Source organism: Helicoverpa zea, chromosome 2 (genome assembly GCF_022581195.2).
Source record: "Helicoverpa zea isolate HzStark_Cry1AcR chromosome 2, ilHelZeax1.1, whole genome shotgun sequence".
NCBI lineage: Eukaryota > Metazoa > Arthropoda > Insecta > Lepidoptera > Noctuidae > Helicoverpa > Helicoverpa zea.
Window position 1 is genome coordinate 12,557,869 of NC_061453.1, and position 16,274 is coordinate 12,574,142.

Sequence of the window (16,274 nt, forward strand, 5' to 3'; positions counted from 1 at the left end):
ATAAATGGACTTACACTTATATATTTTTTTAAATATGTGGAAACAGTAGTTCCTGAGATTAGCGCATGCAAACAAACAAGTTCTATAGCTTGTAACTAATACTAGTGTAGATTTTATTCCACCAAGTTTACAGCAATGAAACATGCAAATATACAAAAGGAAACTCCCCATGGGAAACTAACCTAACAAGGATAAAAAACCACTAAACTATTGGTCCTAAGAGACGGACGATGTTCCGTTAACTGGCGTATCTATTGCTTGCTTTGTATGTAAAAGCAATTTGTTTCACAGTAATAAACAGTCGATGGAGAGTGAATGAGTGTAAGTGCCGGCACTTAGCTTGATGTGAATGTGGTTATGTTGGGAAGTTTTACTAAGAATCGTTTAAAGTAGTTCAGGATTAAAGTGATTGATGGTCGGTTTTTGAGGATTAGAACGTTTTAAGGTCTGGTAAAGTATTAAGAGGGTTTTCTCTTGATGTGTTTAAAGGATACTTTAAAATAGGGTTCACGAGGAAGATATTTTAATGGAAGTTTGATAGTCTCAATAGCTTTTATGTACATTTAAGCATACATGCTAATTTAAATACTATATGAAGACGTCATCGTTGGGATGCTACTAATAGCAGTTGTTACTATTCTACGATACACTATTAGTTATGTCCTGTGCACCGGGCTGATCTCCTTAGAGATAACTTATGACATGGCCAACAATTGACCAGGACCTTATTACTTACAACAGAGGCCGTTTTAAGCGGATTTCAGAAAACTGACACTAAGGCTGCCTGTCCACCGGAGCGGAGCCAGGCTGCGGAGTGGAGAAACTAAGAAATATTAACCAATAGGATAGAGGAGCGGAGATTTTGTGCAATCCTATTGGTTAATATTTCTCAGTAGCCTAGCTCCGCTCCGGTGGACAAGCGGCCTAAGTCTTGCCATGTGATCAAACCTGCAGTTCACTTGACAAGACATAAATGTAAAAGAATAAATGAGCTTATTTAGTATAAAAACAGATTAACCTCATTTTACTTTAAAACATCTAACAAGTTCCATAATGTACTACTAAGAAATGTCGCAAAAAGGCGCGTTCTCATTAAAAGCCCCATTCAGTCCGTTCTACATCTCGTGCGGAGTACTCTTAAGAAAACTCTTTGCTAACGAGACCGGCTCGCGACGATTTGTTCCTTTGTCGAGTGAAACTTGACACTTGTTCCGTACATTTGTGGGGCAACCTGGCCAATTTAAGTTGGTGTTTACATGCTATTTAAGTTTGGCAGTTGTTTTGGAGATAAAACGTTGTTAGTTAGAGAAGAAGCTGCTTATAGCGGATAGTTGTTTTAACTTCATGTTAGGCAGAGAAAAAGGTAATATTTCCCATATTTTTTTAGGTGCAATGTGAAATATGCAGCATCTTGCTGTCAGTTATGCTGGAGTACAGATTTTAGGCTGGGAAAACATATTAAATAATAAAAAAATTGCCCAACCTTAAATTGGACCTGGGTCGTCATAAATTTAAGAAGCATAAAAAAAATTGATTAACGGCGAAGAAAAACATGCGTTCAATGACCAATCTGCCTTTAGTACGTAACGTAAGCGAGTACTCCCTTCATCAAAAGTGATATCTGATAAGATTTCAATTTAGAACAATGACAATGTTTACATTACTTCCAAAAAAGGTTTTTAAGTACCCCAATTATAAACAAAGCTTCTAATGTACTTTGACCTACATAGAGCCTTGTCCCTTAACCCAAGTGGCCCTTACTTCAGTATCAATTGATATTAAGGGCTCTGAAAAAGGCGCCATAATTTTGTTCCCCTTAATAATAATTTTGTGGTCGAAATAATTAATGTTTTTACAGGGCTTTTAAAATGAGGCCGCAGTTGATTGGGCCTCATTGAATGATTGGAAATTTGTTTTTTTTTATCGATGTTAATTAACAGGTTTTGTTTTTTATAAGAATAGAATTTGTGAACGTTCCACATCCAAACAAAATTGGCAATTAAACCATAAATCAATTAATATTAAAAAAAAGAACACTAGATAAACACGTTTTTATAAATGCACGTACAAATAAAACACAACTATGATACGATGTTCCATCATGAAGTTCCAGTGTATATCTTACGGCTCCATCATCAGATCAGTTTGACAGTAGGTACCATATTATAGTATTGTCATCAGAACTACATAGGTACAGCTGCCAATTTTCATGACGCTACAATCTTTGGGGGATGACCTATGTTAGATACCATTGCATAGTGACATACAGGTCAACCTAATAAAATAATGTTAAAAAGAAAACGTTTACGGTTTTGAAGTCAGTGAGCAAATAATTTCATTTTCCTAGAGATGAGAGTTTCTGAAAAACTTTTAATTGATGTTGACCGTGTTTCGAAAACAGTTGTTTTTATTGTAAGAAAGTTTCAGCCAGTTCACAATTGCAGTGCCGGTAACTGTGTTGAACGGCGTAATTAAATGAGAACTACATATTTGAAAGTTTAGTTTTAAATTTTTTATGCTGTGTTTATTTTGCTTTAGTATCTTATTTACATCTTTTGTGTTTGCTTCTTCTATATTTTAAAAGATTATATTTTTTTTTCGTTAGGCACAATTTAAATTACATAAATAATATACACAGTTCTTTACTTTTTTGCTTCACGGATTTAAGAATCAAGTAAAAAATTACTTGAAAAATAAATGTGAAGGTACAATCACTAGCTTGTCAGTCTTACCTATCCAATCTTAGTGAAATTAAATATTAAGGGAATGATGCCCAGATACCTCACGTACCTTCAAAATACCGCAAAATATTTCAATACCTTACGGACGCGGTACTAATTCACGTAGCCTCATTTTCTCGAATGTTCCAACTATGTTATGGTCTGTTTAAACTTGTCGCGTGAGCACTAGTGCTCACTAGAACTCACTCGACAAGGACGGAGTGATAAAATATTTATTATTGAATCATGAGATCGACAACTATTGATCTATTTAAATGTGCATTCTAATACCTACGTATGTGCATACGTATAATAATAATGGCCATTGAAGAATAAGTAACTCTTTGATAGGCGCCGTTTTCTTTTGATGGGCTTTTAGATCGACATGTTGCAAAATAAGCAACACCTTTTATTCTCCGATTGTTTTTCTCCTTATGTTTTGTCGAGTCTACAAAAAAATATGAGACGAAGTGTACATAAAGTGTACAAATATTTTATACCGGTTTGACGGTATAAAATATTTATACAATGAAGCCTTAAGACACAAACTTCATGCCAGTAATCTGAACGCAGCACAAAGCACTGTCTTACCTTACAAGCGAGTACTGAACAAGTTCCTCTCAAAGGTATTGTTTTACACTACTTAACGATCGAAGAAGCCGGTCCCGGGAGTATTTACTGATTAAATTATTAATTAGCTACGCTGATGCGGCTTATGGTGAATTATAGAATTATATAAGCGTTTATTGTATTCTGCACTGTATTGTTTACGCATCTGCTTTTTAGAAGTCAACCACACTTAACCCTCCAACCGTCTAATGTGCGGAAATGCGTGTCGTTTTCAACGTGTCTCGCCTAGCGTGACCTAGTGGGCGTGTTCGTGGCTGTTCGTGGAGAATTATAGTTTTAGTATATGGTAAGCGGAAGCGGTTACTGAAGTTTTAGGAATGTAACTGGGTATGTTTTTAAGGTCTTTGTTTTTAAATCGTTTTTAGGTTTTGCTTTGTTTTGTCGGCATAACTAAGGTTCTGTTAACCCACACTGGCGACGCGTATTCTGCTAACATGTAACAAAATTTCCCATTCGCGTATTCGTTTAGCCAACCGACTAATGTGCGGAAATGCGTGTTGCTTTCAACGTGTTTCGCCTAGCGTGACCTAGGCGTGTTCGTGGAAAATTGTAGCTTTGACAAATGGTAAGCGGTTAATTTTTTTAGGAATTGTAATTGGCTGTGTTTTTAAGGTGTTTGCGTATTTTTTTTGGATTTGCTTTGTTTTGTCCGCTATATCCAAGGTTACAAAACGATGTCACCGAAAATTGCAGCTTGTTTGAAATTAAAGAATATTTTATATGAGGCCAAATAATTTGTGAATGTTTTATTACAAAATTCTATTCTAAGTAACGTAAACAAACCCACCATAAAAACAAACTAATTAAATAAATTTTTCATATCACAACACGTAACAAAAAATGCTTAAAAACGAGCAAAACACATTCTTCCTCATTGCCGTGGACAGGTAAAAGACAGCGCTGAATTTAGCAAGCGTGTCACATTTACTCGTATCAAACAACATAGCCATATAAAATTAATTGCGTCATAAATGAAGCGTAAAGCGCTTTTTCGGCTCCATCGTAAAAGGGACGTGATGAAACCCCTCTTTGGGTCAGTATGTTTCGAGCTTAGAGCATTCAAATAACTGGAGGCGCCTTCCCGCCTGTCAAAAGATCTAGATCGCCGGTCATATTTGTAAGTATTTAAGGTGTGTGTGTCAAGTTTAATTGCTTATGTCTGACAATTGTTGTGTTCGTGCGAAACGATTTGTTGCGTCCGTTAAATGCTCCCCCCGTGTAAATTATTTATTTATGTTCTGTAATATGTTTCACTATTCTCAAAGAAGACTTAAGCCACAAACGTAGCTTAGCTTGTCTACAATGATGGACCAGGTAGGGCACAGTAACATAGTTTGAATTAATAACACGTACAACGAAAGAAACAGTTTTTTTTACAATTTGAATTAATAAATTAATGAACATTTCAATTTTATTAAACGGTTTTATTAACATTGAAACTACGCTACACAAATGGCAGTCTTTCTCATAGAGATTTCATAGCGCCTCCAGTTGGCTCAATGCTCTAAGTTCTCAAACAAAAGCCGGTGAAAAATTCAGTTGCTATTTGTTTTGGAACTCCTCGACCGCGGTCCGAAGGAATTTCGCTTCCTCATTGTATTGTAAAAAAGGCTTTTCGGGAGTGACGCAAATGACTGACGAAGTTAGCTGTTCTTGTTTCGAAACAATTCCGAGTTGAGAGATGACTTGTGTTTTAGTTTATTTCGTGTTTCATCTTAGAAACAGTGATTAAGTATTGAAGTAGGTACCTTCAGGTATTATTGGTGATACATTCCTGTTACATAATTATTTATTATTTTTTAAGAATTTGCCCATATGAAGTTCAAGGATTACATATAAATAAGAAAATTGATGTTTTGTAAAAACATCCAGAAAGTTTAAAAGCTTTTCTTTTTATATGGGCAATGTATCTAATATAGCTGTAATGTACGGAGTAAGAGCAAATGAGTACATGAAAATCAATTTATCTACGTCCAACCGCCTAACAAAACAAAAAACCAACCACCATTTTCCCCACCACACTAAATCTTTTAACCCTTTCACCGCCCCATTCATGGGCAATAACTTCATCCCTACGATTCTTTTATTGAGTCTTAGTACACGCTATTAGGGAGCTGCGAGTGACGTCGTGACCCATTTAAACGCGTGTTAAGCTCAGTTTTACGCGCGTGACACGCATACGAGGCTCAGAATGGCCGTGAGCGGCGGAGGGTTATTGTTCGCGGCGTTTTGTAATCAGGGTGTGTGGGGAAATGTGATTTTAGTGTTTTATGGTGTTTGAATCGTGTTGTTTTTAGGGGTTACGTCACGTTATTTCGTTTACCATATGAGAAGCAAAAAAAATTACAATACAGAATTATACTTAAATATGCCAAAACCAAGGAAAACATACATCTGCTTATTTGACGACCACGTAGGCGCAATGGTTATCATGTCGAACTGCCGAATTGATGGTCCCGAGTTCATTTCCCGGCACGGTCAACATTTGTGTGATCAGCATGCCTGATGGCTGTGGTCTGGGTGTTATAATGTGTATATATAAGTATACATATTATTTGTAAAGTATGTAGTTTCTCAGTTGTGTTAGCACGCATAATGTAAGCTAATAAATAGCTTACCATGGGACTAATTGACCGTGTGTGAAGGTGTCGCGATAGTATTATATTATTATCTACCAGCTACAAAAAAGTATGACCCAGATAGCCTGACACAAAAAGCAACAAGTCTATTGACCCCTATCGGGGTTTTGTTTAGCTTTCAGTAATATGAACCTATCGGATAAGTTACACCAAAGATGGTTTGAAGTGCTCCACACACTATTCTAGATTGTTCTATAGTACATAGCAAGTACTAGATATGGCATTGACCCTGTAAAAATGTGAGGTTTCGAATATCTTCTCATCTAGAGAAGTTATGAGTACCTAAATATATAAAGTAAAGGAAGGTTTTACCTACTGAAGTCGTAAAGTTTTGAAGGGACTTTCAATAAATGAACGATGATCTATACTAATATTATAAAGAGGAAAAGTTTGTTTGTAATGGATAAACTCAAAAAACTACTGGACCGATTTTAAATATTCTTTCACCATTAGAAAGCTATATTATCTGCGAGTAACATAGCATATATTTTATCCCGGTGCGGGCAGTAGCTCCCACGGGACGCGGGTAAAACCGCGAGAAAACGGCTATTTTCATATAAAAGTATGACTTATTGATATTTATATTCAGACCACTTATACCTATAAGGTGTATTACGTTACCTATAGAGTTACCGTTGCATAGGTACTAATATAATTAAGAGTTTATTGTGTGTAAATCTTTCACTGTTGGAAACCTACACTCTTCCTGAGTAACATAGGCTACATTTTACTTCGGTACTGTCCGTAGCTCTCACGAGACGCGGGTGAAACCGCGCGAAAACGACTGGTGATAATATATAGATTTAGACACTCGAGAATAATATTAAGCCTATCTACCAAAAATAAATATTGAAACAACCAATTTCTAAAGAAATATGAGCAATACAATTTAAACTCCTGTGCTCTTAATATAAGGTACAAGTTTACCTGAAAGCTGTTGTTGGCGTTGTTGATGCTGCACTCCGCGAAGGTGGCGTCCTCTAGCTCGTACTCGTCCCACAGTTGGCTCTATAACAATAGAAATTAATCTTTTAGTTCTTACTAAAGAAATTCATCATAAAATTATACTTAAAGATAAGAAACACCTCCTATATAACTTTTTAATAGAAACCAAGAATCCTAACCACTTTTTACGAATTTCTGTAACCTACGAGTACCCAACTAATGTAAAAATTCAATCTCTAATGCAACTCGAAAATGAACGGAAAGATCGGTGGTGGAAATCCACTGTTATCCAAAAGAAGACGACATTGAAATCGATCGATGACATAAACTTATGCAGATGCTTACGTCAAACTTTCTAAACCGACAAATATTAATGCATAAAACATTGTACCGAACTGATCTGACTAACAATAAGAAATGCGATTTCTTTCCAAATAAATCGGCATACAGACACAGACTGATGATTCAATAATATACATAAAGTGATCTTACTAAGAGTTGCAATCGTACTTATGTTAAGATCAAGGGTAAGATAATAATGCTCATCTTAAAGCTAACAGATATCAATCACAATTGAATAACAGACTCCAATATGAAGTAAATATTATTCATGAAATTACATTATTTGCAGCGAACGCCAAAGGTAAGTAAAGGTAAGGTAAGTACGAGTAAAGGTAAGATTTCTATCTTTACCTTTTGTTTTCTTTCGGCCCCGAAATGGAGAGAAATTTAATAAAGCATTGTTTGACAACGTTTGTCTTGCTTATTTCTGTCGTGTAAAATTAAATACCTGCGTAGTTAGAAACGGGCTGGTTTTCAGCTTGTTTTAATGTGAATTTTGTGAAATTATTTCAAAGAGCGTTTTCATGCGGACACTTTTTTCAGGCAACCTTTTCCCGAGAGATAAAAATGTGCCTACAAAATTGTTTCTGCTCCCCTGATATTAGGTATGACTTTATGAAAATGAAATTAAGCTACGTTTCATAATTTATAAAGTAGGTATCGATAATAATCGATAGTCACCAGGGGTTGAAAATATTCATGCGATACAAGTTTAATGACAGCTTTCATTACAGAAACAAGAAATACAAAAAATATAAATTCTCCTGTACGTATCCGTCCATACATTTTAAATGTGTTTTCATCCGGAAGAATATAATAAGAGTATTGTAAATCTCGAATGTATTGAGAATACAACTACTAGCTGTGCCCCGCGGGTTCAACTTCTCAGCTCTTTAGCACAACGCATTTTCCACTATGTACATGTGGGGTGTAATAAATAATAGACCACTATCTGTACGGGAGATTACGTTAAGCCGCTAAAAGTGCTTTTATAGTACTACATTTTTGATTTTACTTGATTGCAAAAGCTTTAATTTTTTGGTGGTATGTCGGCTAGGTATCAATAGTCGAAGTATGGAAATGTATAGCGCCGTGTCCGGGGTAACCGCCATACATACATTCTCATAATATATAAGTACGCATTATTGCGCGTCTGTGGTAATCGTAGGCGACACACAGGATTTCAGGTGCGGCCATAACGTGACTATATGAAACATTTCCCTAGAACTGGGTAATAAATGATTAAATAACATTACAAATCTAACCGGTATTTTTAACATACAAACTTTGCTTTATACATTAGTATAGATATAAATTGATTTATTTGCGAGCAATGTGAATCCTTTGTGGCGCTTAATGTAGCAAAACTTAGTTGGAATCTCGGTTGGCTCCGTTGCATGTAATGGCAGAGTTGTGTTTTATGTGCAACAGTACCTCAGTATATCTATGATGTTGGAGGTTTGATATTTCAAGATCATATGGAAGGTTAGCAAGATATATCTTGAGGGGTCATACTAGTACCGATAGAATTACTATCTACCATTATCATGGTAAAAAACTATAGCGCAAAATGTTGGAACATGTGTCTTTCTACCTATTTATATTACACACGTAGGAAGACGGATGAATGAAGTTAAATCTATGTTCTCGCTACTTGCTCATGTAAAATTGCACACTTACTTATCGAGTTCTAGATAGGATAGAAATATGTATATAGAACACGTAGGACCTTCAAAAACTACACCCGGTAGAGTCGACTAAGAACGTTTTTCAAAAATCTAGCATCTCTAAGGTTCACTTTTTTATCGGAGTATAAGGGGAAATTTATTTATTTATTTTATTTATTTATTCTAGGAAGGCTTACAGGCTAATAACACGACAAGATGGTAACAATAGTTTAACACATTGCTAATAACAAGCCCCCACATATAGGCTAGCTAACATACAATAAGACTCAATCGCATACAATAGATAATAACATAATATTTTACGCATCGAAAAAAGATTTGGCCAGTAAACGCCTTGCTGTGCCTGCACTTGTGCTAAACAGATCTATATTCAAATCTAGTGGTATTGCGTTAAAGCTCCGAGCTGCCCTTAGTAGAAAAGTGTTACGTCTGTAGTTTGTCGTTGCAAAACGTGCCTGTAACAGTGGTCGCTGACGGAGTCCACCCAGGTTTGTTTTCAACGACAAGTTCGCTAAAAGTTCAGGACAATCAACTGTACTATTAGCGATATTCAATAACATACATATGTCATTAATATAACGTCTAGTTTCCAACGGAAGAAAATGATACCTTTTACAGCGATGTGAGTAATTTTCAGACCATTGTTTTGCCTTGAAGTCCAGATATCGTAAGAATTTCTTTTGGATACCCTCAATACGAGACGTGTAGATCACGTATTGAGGGTTCCAAACCTGTGAGGCATACTCCAGGTGGCTGCGTACAAAGGAACAGTATAAGATCTTAACAGGTTTAAGAGTACGGAAGTCTGCTGTGTTTCTAATTATGAATCCTAGTGCTTTCGCCGCTTTCTTTACAATAACGTCTATATGTTGATCAAATAAGAGCTTGCTATCTTGTATTATTCCTAAATCTCTTATGCTGCTAACTTTATTAATATTTTGGTGGTAAAGTTTGAATCCCGCATTTACTATTGTTTTTCGCCGAGAGAAGGTTATATGAAAACATTTGGACACGTTAAGTTGTAACCTATTACGTTTACAGTATTCCTCAAATCGTTCAAGATCCGATTGAAGGCATTTGACATCTTCTAGGTCTCGCACAACTTTATGTATTTTCATGTCATCTGCGTACATTAGGACATAGGAGTGTCTGAAGCAGAGTTTAACGTCTGCAATGAATATTGTGAATAGAAGAGGTCCCAAAATGGATCCTTGTGGTACTCCTGAAGGTATAGCAACCCAATCTGAACTATAACCCCGAAGCACCACGGCTTGAGTGCGATTTTCTATATAAGAAGTGAACCAGCGGTATAAACTACCGTGTATACCGGCTCTCATTAGCTTATCCAGAAGTACCCTGTGATCTATGCGATCGAAGCACTTGCTAAAATCGGTATACATTACATCTACCTGTCCCTGCTGCTCCATGCCTTTAGTGATATATTCATGCGAAAGAATTAAGTTAGATGTAGTAGATCGATTTCTGATGAAGCCGTGCTGCTCTTCACCAAATTTGCATTTTAATGCAGTGTATACACTATTATGTACAATCCGCTCGAGCACTTTAGCAATCAAACATATTTTGGAAATAGGGCGATAGTTGGCAATATCTGTCTTGTCGCCTTTTTTAAACGGTTTTATTTAGCTTACCCCGTTTGTTTTATTCATTCTTGGGTCAAATTTAGTAATTCAAATTTCACCCTCTTCCTGTCAACCGATTAATCTGAAATTTTGTATACACCTTTAATTCCGATGACAATACAATATAGTAATATCAATAACATTGTAAATCCAATATGGCCGCCGGCACAAAATGGCGGATAACGTAGATTTTATCAATCCCATCAACATGGGTATCAAATGAAAGGACTCAACAAGTAGAATACAATTTACTATAAAAAATGAAATCCAAGATGGCGGCCGCTACAAAATGGCGGATAACGTAGGTTTTATCAATCCCATCAATATGGGTATCAAATGAAAGTTCTCAACCAGTAGAATACAATGTACTATATAAAATTAAAATCCAAGATGGCGGCCTCTACAAAATGGCGGATAACTTAAGTTTTATAAATCCCATCAACATGGGTATCAAATGAAAGGTCTCAACAAGTAGAATACAATTTACTATGCAAAATTGAAATCTAAGATGGCGGATAACGTAGGTTTTATCAATCCCATCAATATGGGTATCAAATGAAAGGGCTCAACAAACAGAATACAATATACTATAAAAAATTAAATCCAAGATGGCGGCCGCTATAAAATGGCGGATAACGTAGGTTTTATCAATCCCATCAACATGGGTATCAAATGAAAGGTCTCAACAAGTAGAATACAATTTACTATGCAAAATTGAAATCTAAGATGGCCGCCGCTACCAAATGGCTGATAACAATTTTTTATCCATCCCACCAATACGGGTATCAAATAAAAGGGCTTCACAAGTAGAAAACTGTCAGTAACTCCAGCGGGGCCCAACAGGGCCAAGGCCTGCCTGGGCTGCGAGATTGTTCGAAAGAGTTACCGCGGCCCTGGTACATAAAAGGCCTACGACGGAACAAAACGGTTTCTAGTCAAGAGTCTGACACTCCCTCACCGCTACTGATCCACAGCAGGAGAGGTCATGTGATGATTTTTGGGGTTGTTAAAAAAAAAAGTATCTGGAAGGGCTATGTATTGAGGAATTAGATTGTAATAAATTGTCAGGTAAGAGACCGTGTAATAATGATACACTAAATGAATTAGATAGAATGAGGAATATTCGGTACGCATTTTCATTAAATACTAAAAACTAGAAAATAAAAAATCGGTAAAAAAACTTTTAAGTTAAACGGTTTTATCTTATGTGCACTGAAAACTAGAAAATAAAAAAATAGTTACTTACCTGTCAACCTACGTAGGTGGTCCCGGTCGTATTAAACTAAAATAAAAACGTGGGGCCCCTGTGAAATCCTACCTATGGCAAAGCATATCTTTATACTTTGGTAGATCATGAGCTCGGCGTTCGCCGGTGAAGCTGCTACGGCTGATTATTGATTGTCAAAATCTCCAGTTACGATTATAGTAAGTCGATGCAATCCACACCTATTATACCTCTAGAAGAAAGTACTACAGCAATAGTTAATGGGCCCCACGTTTTTATTTTAGTTTAATATGACCGGGACCACCTACGTAGGTTGACAGGTAAGTAACTATTTTTTTATTTTCTAGTTTTCAGTGCACATAAGATAAAACCGTTTAACTTAAAAGTTTTTTAAAAACTGGTGTTACAAAGGCTGACTTCCATATATTAGGGACTATACCTTCCGCAAGCGATCGTTCGAATAGAATGCATATTGGGATGGTAATACTCTTTGCACAGTTTACAATAAAAATAGGAGATAACTGATCAGGCCCGCCCGCCTTGGATAGGTCCAGGGACTTCAGTAGCCTATAAACTTCAGAATTACTTATTTCAACAGTGCTTATGCATGCTGAATCATCATCTGTGGAGAAGTCAGAATGATCCACGGCTGTTAGTGGGTCTGGTTCTTGATAAGTAGAGCAAAAAAACGTAGCGAATAGATTACTAATGCCTTCTCCAGTAGATGCCGTCTCATCACCATACCGCATTACGTTAGGAAAAATGTTGTTATTCTTTTTACTCTTAATGTAAGACCAAAAAGTCTTAGGGTTTTTAATAATAGCTGACTCTATTCTGTCCATATATTTACTAAAGCAAGACCGTTCCAATTCGATTACTCGGTTACGCAATATAGAGAAGGAATGATAGTCTGATATATTTCCATATGTCTTGTATCTGCGGTGATAAATGATGGCTGTTTAGATAACCTAGCCTAAGAGTAAAATAGAACATGAAATCGAATTGCGATATTTTTGAAGTTACCAAAAAATACGTTAAACTAACTCGTGTATAATTTCATTCATATCCTTACCATGAAAATATTTTAAAAGTTACCTACTGATCATCATGGACTTAACAAACAAAAATTTTCATTTAAAACGCATACCTATATATCCCTTTTTCCAACTTCAGTACGTAAAATATTCATCAAAATGGTCCCTCTGTCCTTACTGTTGACTACGCAACAAGCATGTCGTTTGATTACACAACCTCGTATCGGTCTCACGCGTGTTGTAGTAGGCGGCGTACTGTGAACCGAATCTGTCGCCTTGAAAGTGGTCCCTAGAGTGTGTTTAAATATGTCGTAGTTAGGTAATATGTTTGGTTTAAACGATTTCGCTTTCGAATGCGGATTTCAATTTTGTATGACAACTAGTTACTGCTAGCGGCTTGAAAATACCAAGCGCAATGTAATAATGTAAGTTTTAATGCAATGTATCCCACCTGGATACAATTATTCATTTCTGCAGAAATTAGCTATCTAATACTAAACGATTTTTTCCAAACCAGTAGGTAGTTTTTGAGATTGGTGTTTCCAAACAAACAAACTCTTCAGCTTTAAAATATTAGCAAAAATAGGATAGCTGTTAAATAATATTGCAAAAAATTGTTTGTTTGTTAAGCTTTCTCGATAATGGCTGTAAAGATTGACATTTGAGTGTAACTATGGTGAAAAGTGGGGACTAACGTAGGCAAATTTTTATCCGAGTGCGCGAATTGGTCTTTCGAGACGCGGCTAAAATAACAACATTCATACAAATTGCTTTCAAAAACTTTTAGTGGGTATCGTTTACAAAATAATCGTAACATTTCAGTTGAATTTTCTAAAGTTTTGTAAAGTTACAGCGAGTAACTTTAACTAAAATTAAATTTTAATATTTTACATCTTAATAGGATATTTAAGACGTTTGCTTGTTTAAAAATTGTTCGTAATAGTGTAACTTTACTGTGCTTAATTCAAGTTTGGACCAAACAAATTGACATGGTCAATTCTACGAACAAAAATTACAAAAATTTTGGCCAAGCGTAGTTTAATTAATATCTTCTAACGTGTCAATGGCCACTTTAATTAACGAAAACTATATTATTCACGCTTTCTCCCTTTGTACTAAATTACAAAAATACTGTATTTTTCATATCAAAATCTAGCTTTTTGCTTCATAAATCAAAACTCCATTTTCAGTCAAATTATAAAAGCAGACGATATAATATTTTGCGTGTAATGAAACGTAATGGAATACGAGATAATAATATTTTGGTACTAATGGCGTGTTATTTTGTGTTGTGTTTATTTATATTTTAATTCTAGACAGGGGTATCCCGGGGTGCTCGTTATATGAACATCTGAATTTGGCAATGGTAGGAGAGGGTGAAACGGTTATGAATAAATAGAATATGGCCCAAAACAAGCAAACTTATATAGCGAAGTGATTTTAGCCAAATCATAGGTTTAAAGCCGTCAATGATGAGAAATAATAATGGAAATGTCTTTTTAATTGAAAGCCAACCAACAGATAAATAACGTCCCATTATATTCGTAAGTAAATAAGCCTCAAACCATGCGTCCTTTATTTAATTTGGTTACATAAATAATTTAAGCGTACAAATGCAATTTCAGTAGGATTATTCCTTTTATCTCGCTTAACAATTCGAAATAAACGCATACCTACCGATCACCAAACATTCAGAATATGAAGAGGTATTCTCGACTTTTTTAATCCAATTGTTTTTCAGTAGAATTCAATCGGATATTTTGGAATATTTCGCGTTTAATTTATTTAAATGGAGCGATTGTTAACGCGGAGAGCGTGTAAAGAGGAGATACTGGAATTGCACGTGCATTTTGCTCCGCAAATGCGATTATGAATTCAACAGCAGTATTTTTTATTCGATTGTTTTCAGTATTACGAAATGTTTTACATTAGTGACTCAATTCAGGTTTTAATTGAATGAGAAATGAAAATCTAGAACTTATCTGATGATGGAGAGGACCGAGTTGTGAAAACTCTCAACTGTATAAGGAACCTATACTTAGTCTGTTTTTTAATCTCGTAGACTAAATTGACACTTGCAAAATGTCAAACTTACAAATAATGTTGCTAGCTTTTTGTGCAGTGTTGTACTTACGATACCGGTTTGTTGAATCGTAACTTTTTATCTATAATAGACGAATTTAATATTCATTCAAAGTTTTATATTTACAATTCACGTACGTACACACGGCTGCACGACGTGCTACAAACTGCCAGGGATATCTGACCACGCAACGCCATGCGTAATCATCAAGAATAAGCCCATTATTTCAGGACGACTTATTGTAAAAAACGATACTTGATTTTATTAACGCTAAGTTTCGGTCGTGCCACATCACTATTTAAGAATTTGCAACAAACTGACAACACTCGTAATGTCAGTTTAGTCTACGAGATTAAAAAACAGACTATATCTTGAAGAAACCTCGAAACATCGATTTATAAACTATGTAAGCATTGCCTTTCACTTTTAAAACTTCGGAAGTCGGTTATAATTTTATATTTTATTTAGGGATTCTCTGCGGTTCCACTTCCCGCACCGGGACAAATTAGCCGATGTCCTTTAACCAATTCGTTCTATGCCTATTCACTTACAATTCTATACGCCTTACGTTTCCATACATTGATGGCTGGCACCCAATACATGGAATTGAAACAAAACTAACTAACGAACGAGCTACAGTTTCACAGTAACCATGTCCATATTTAAGACGTTAACGAGAACATCTCCATACCTGTACATTGTACAGATTGGACTGTTGGTGATTGGACCAAGATTCTGTATTGTTACGGTAGTTCAATTCAACAATATTGAGAAGTCGTAAAGAAAAGCATCTGAAACTATGTATTAAAATATCTTCAGATATATTTCTATACATAAATAACATCTAAATATTATTCGGTATTAACGTGAAAAATACTCAATACATGACAATTATCTTATGTGTCAAAATAGACAAGACAGTTCAAGATATTTTTTTGAGTCATGAATTCGGGATTCACAAAAGGCTAGAACAGGAGGCTTCGTGTCGTGTGACTTTATCGTGTGAAGTGCTTTCTATAAAACTTTGATACACAGTAGGTTTAACAATAAAGAAAATACATACACTTTCATACACTAAAATATTCCCAAGAACTTCCCAAATATATTCTAAAACTTCAATCTACATGCATACAAACAAGTCAACTATGTATTTCGAAACTTACACCAACTTGTGAGACCTCAAACTTTTTCCCTTGAGCATAAGAGCGCAACGTAAACCATCATAAGTGCAGAGGTGAAGGATGGGTACCATGGAGAACAAAATGACTAGCGGAGGTGCCATAACGGGAAGTCGCCTAAGAAAGTAGCGCGCCAAAATGCGGGTAAGC

The 16,274-nt window shown here is 35.7% G+C and overlaps 1 protein-coding gene across 1 annotated transcript in view; it reads right to left on the reverse strand.

Moving 5' to 3' along the window:
- The window catches only part of LOC124640943 (diacylglycerol kinase eta), a 178,209-nt gene that overhangs the window by 55,873 nt on the left and 106,062 nt on the right, over positions 1 to 16,274 (reverse strand). Inside the window, exon 3 of the mRNA XM_047178924.1 lies at positions 6,917 to 6,997. Within this exon, the coding sequence (XP_047034880.1) occupies positions 6,917 to 6,997 (81 nt within the window). The remainder of the gene's footprint in view (positions 1 to 6,916; positions 6,998 to 16,274) is intronic.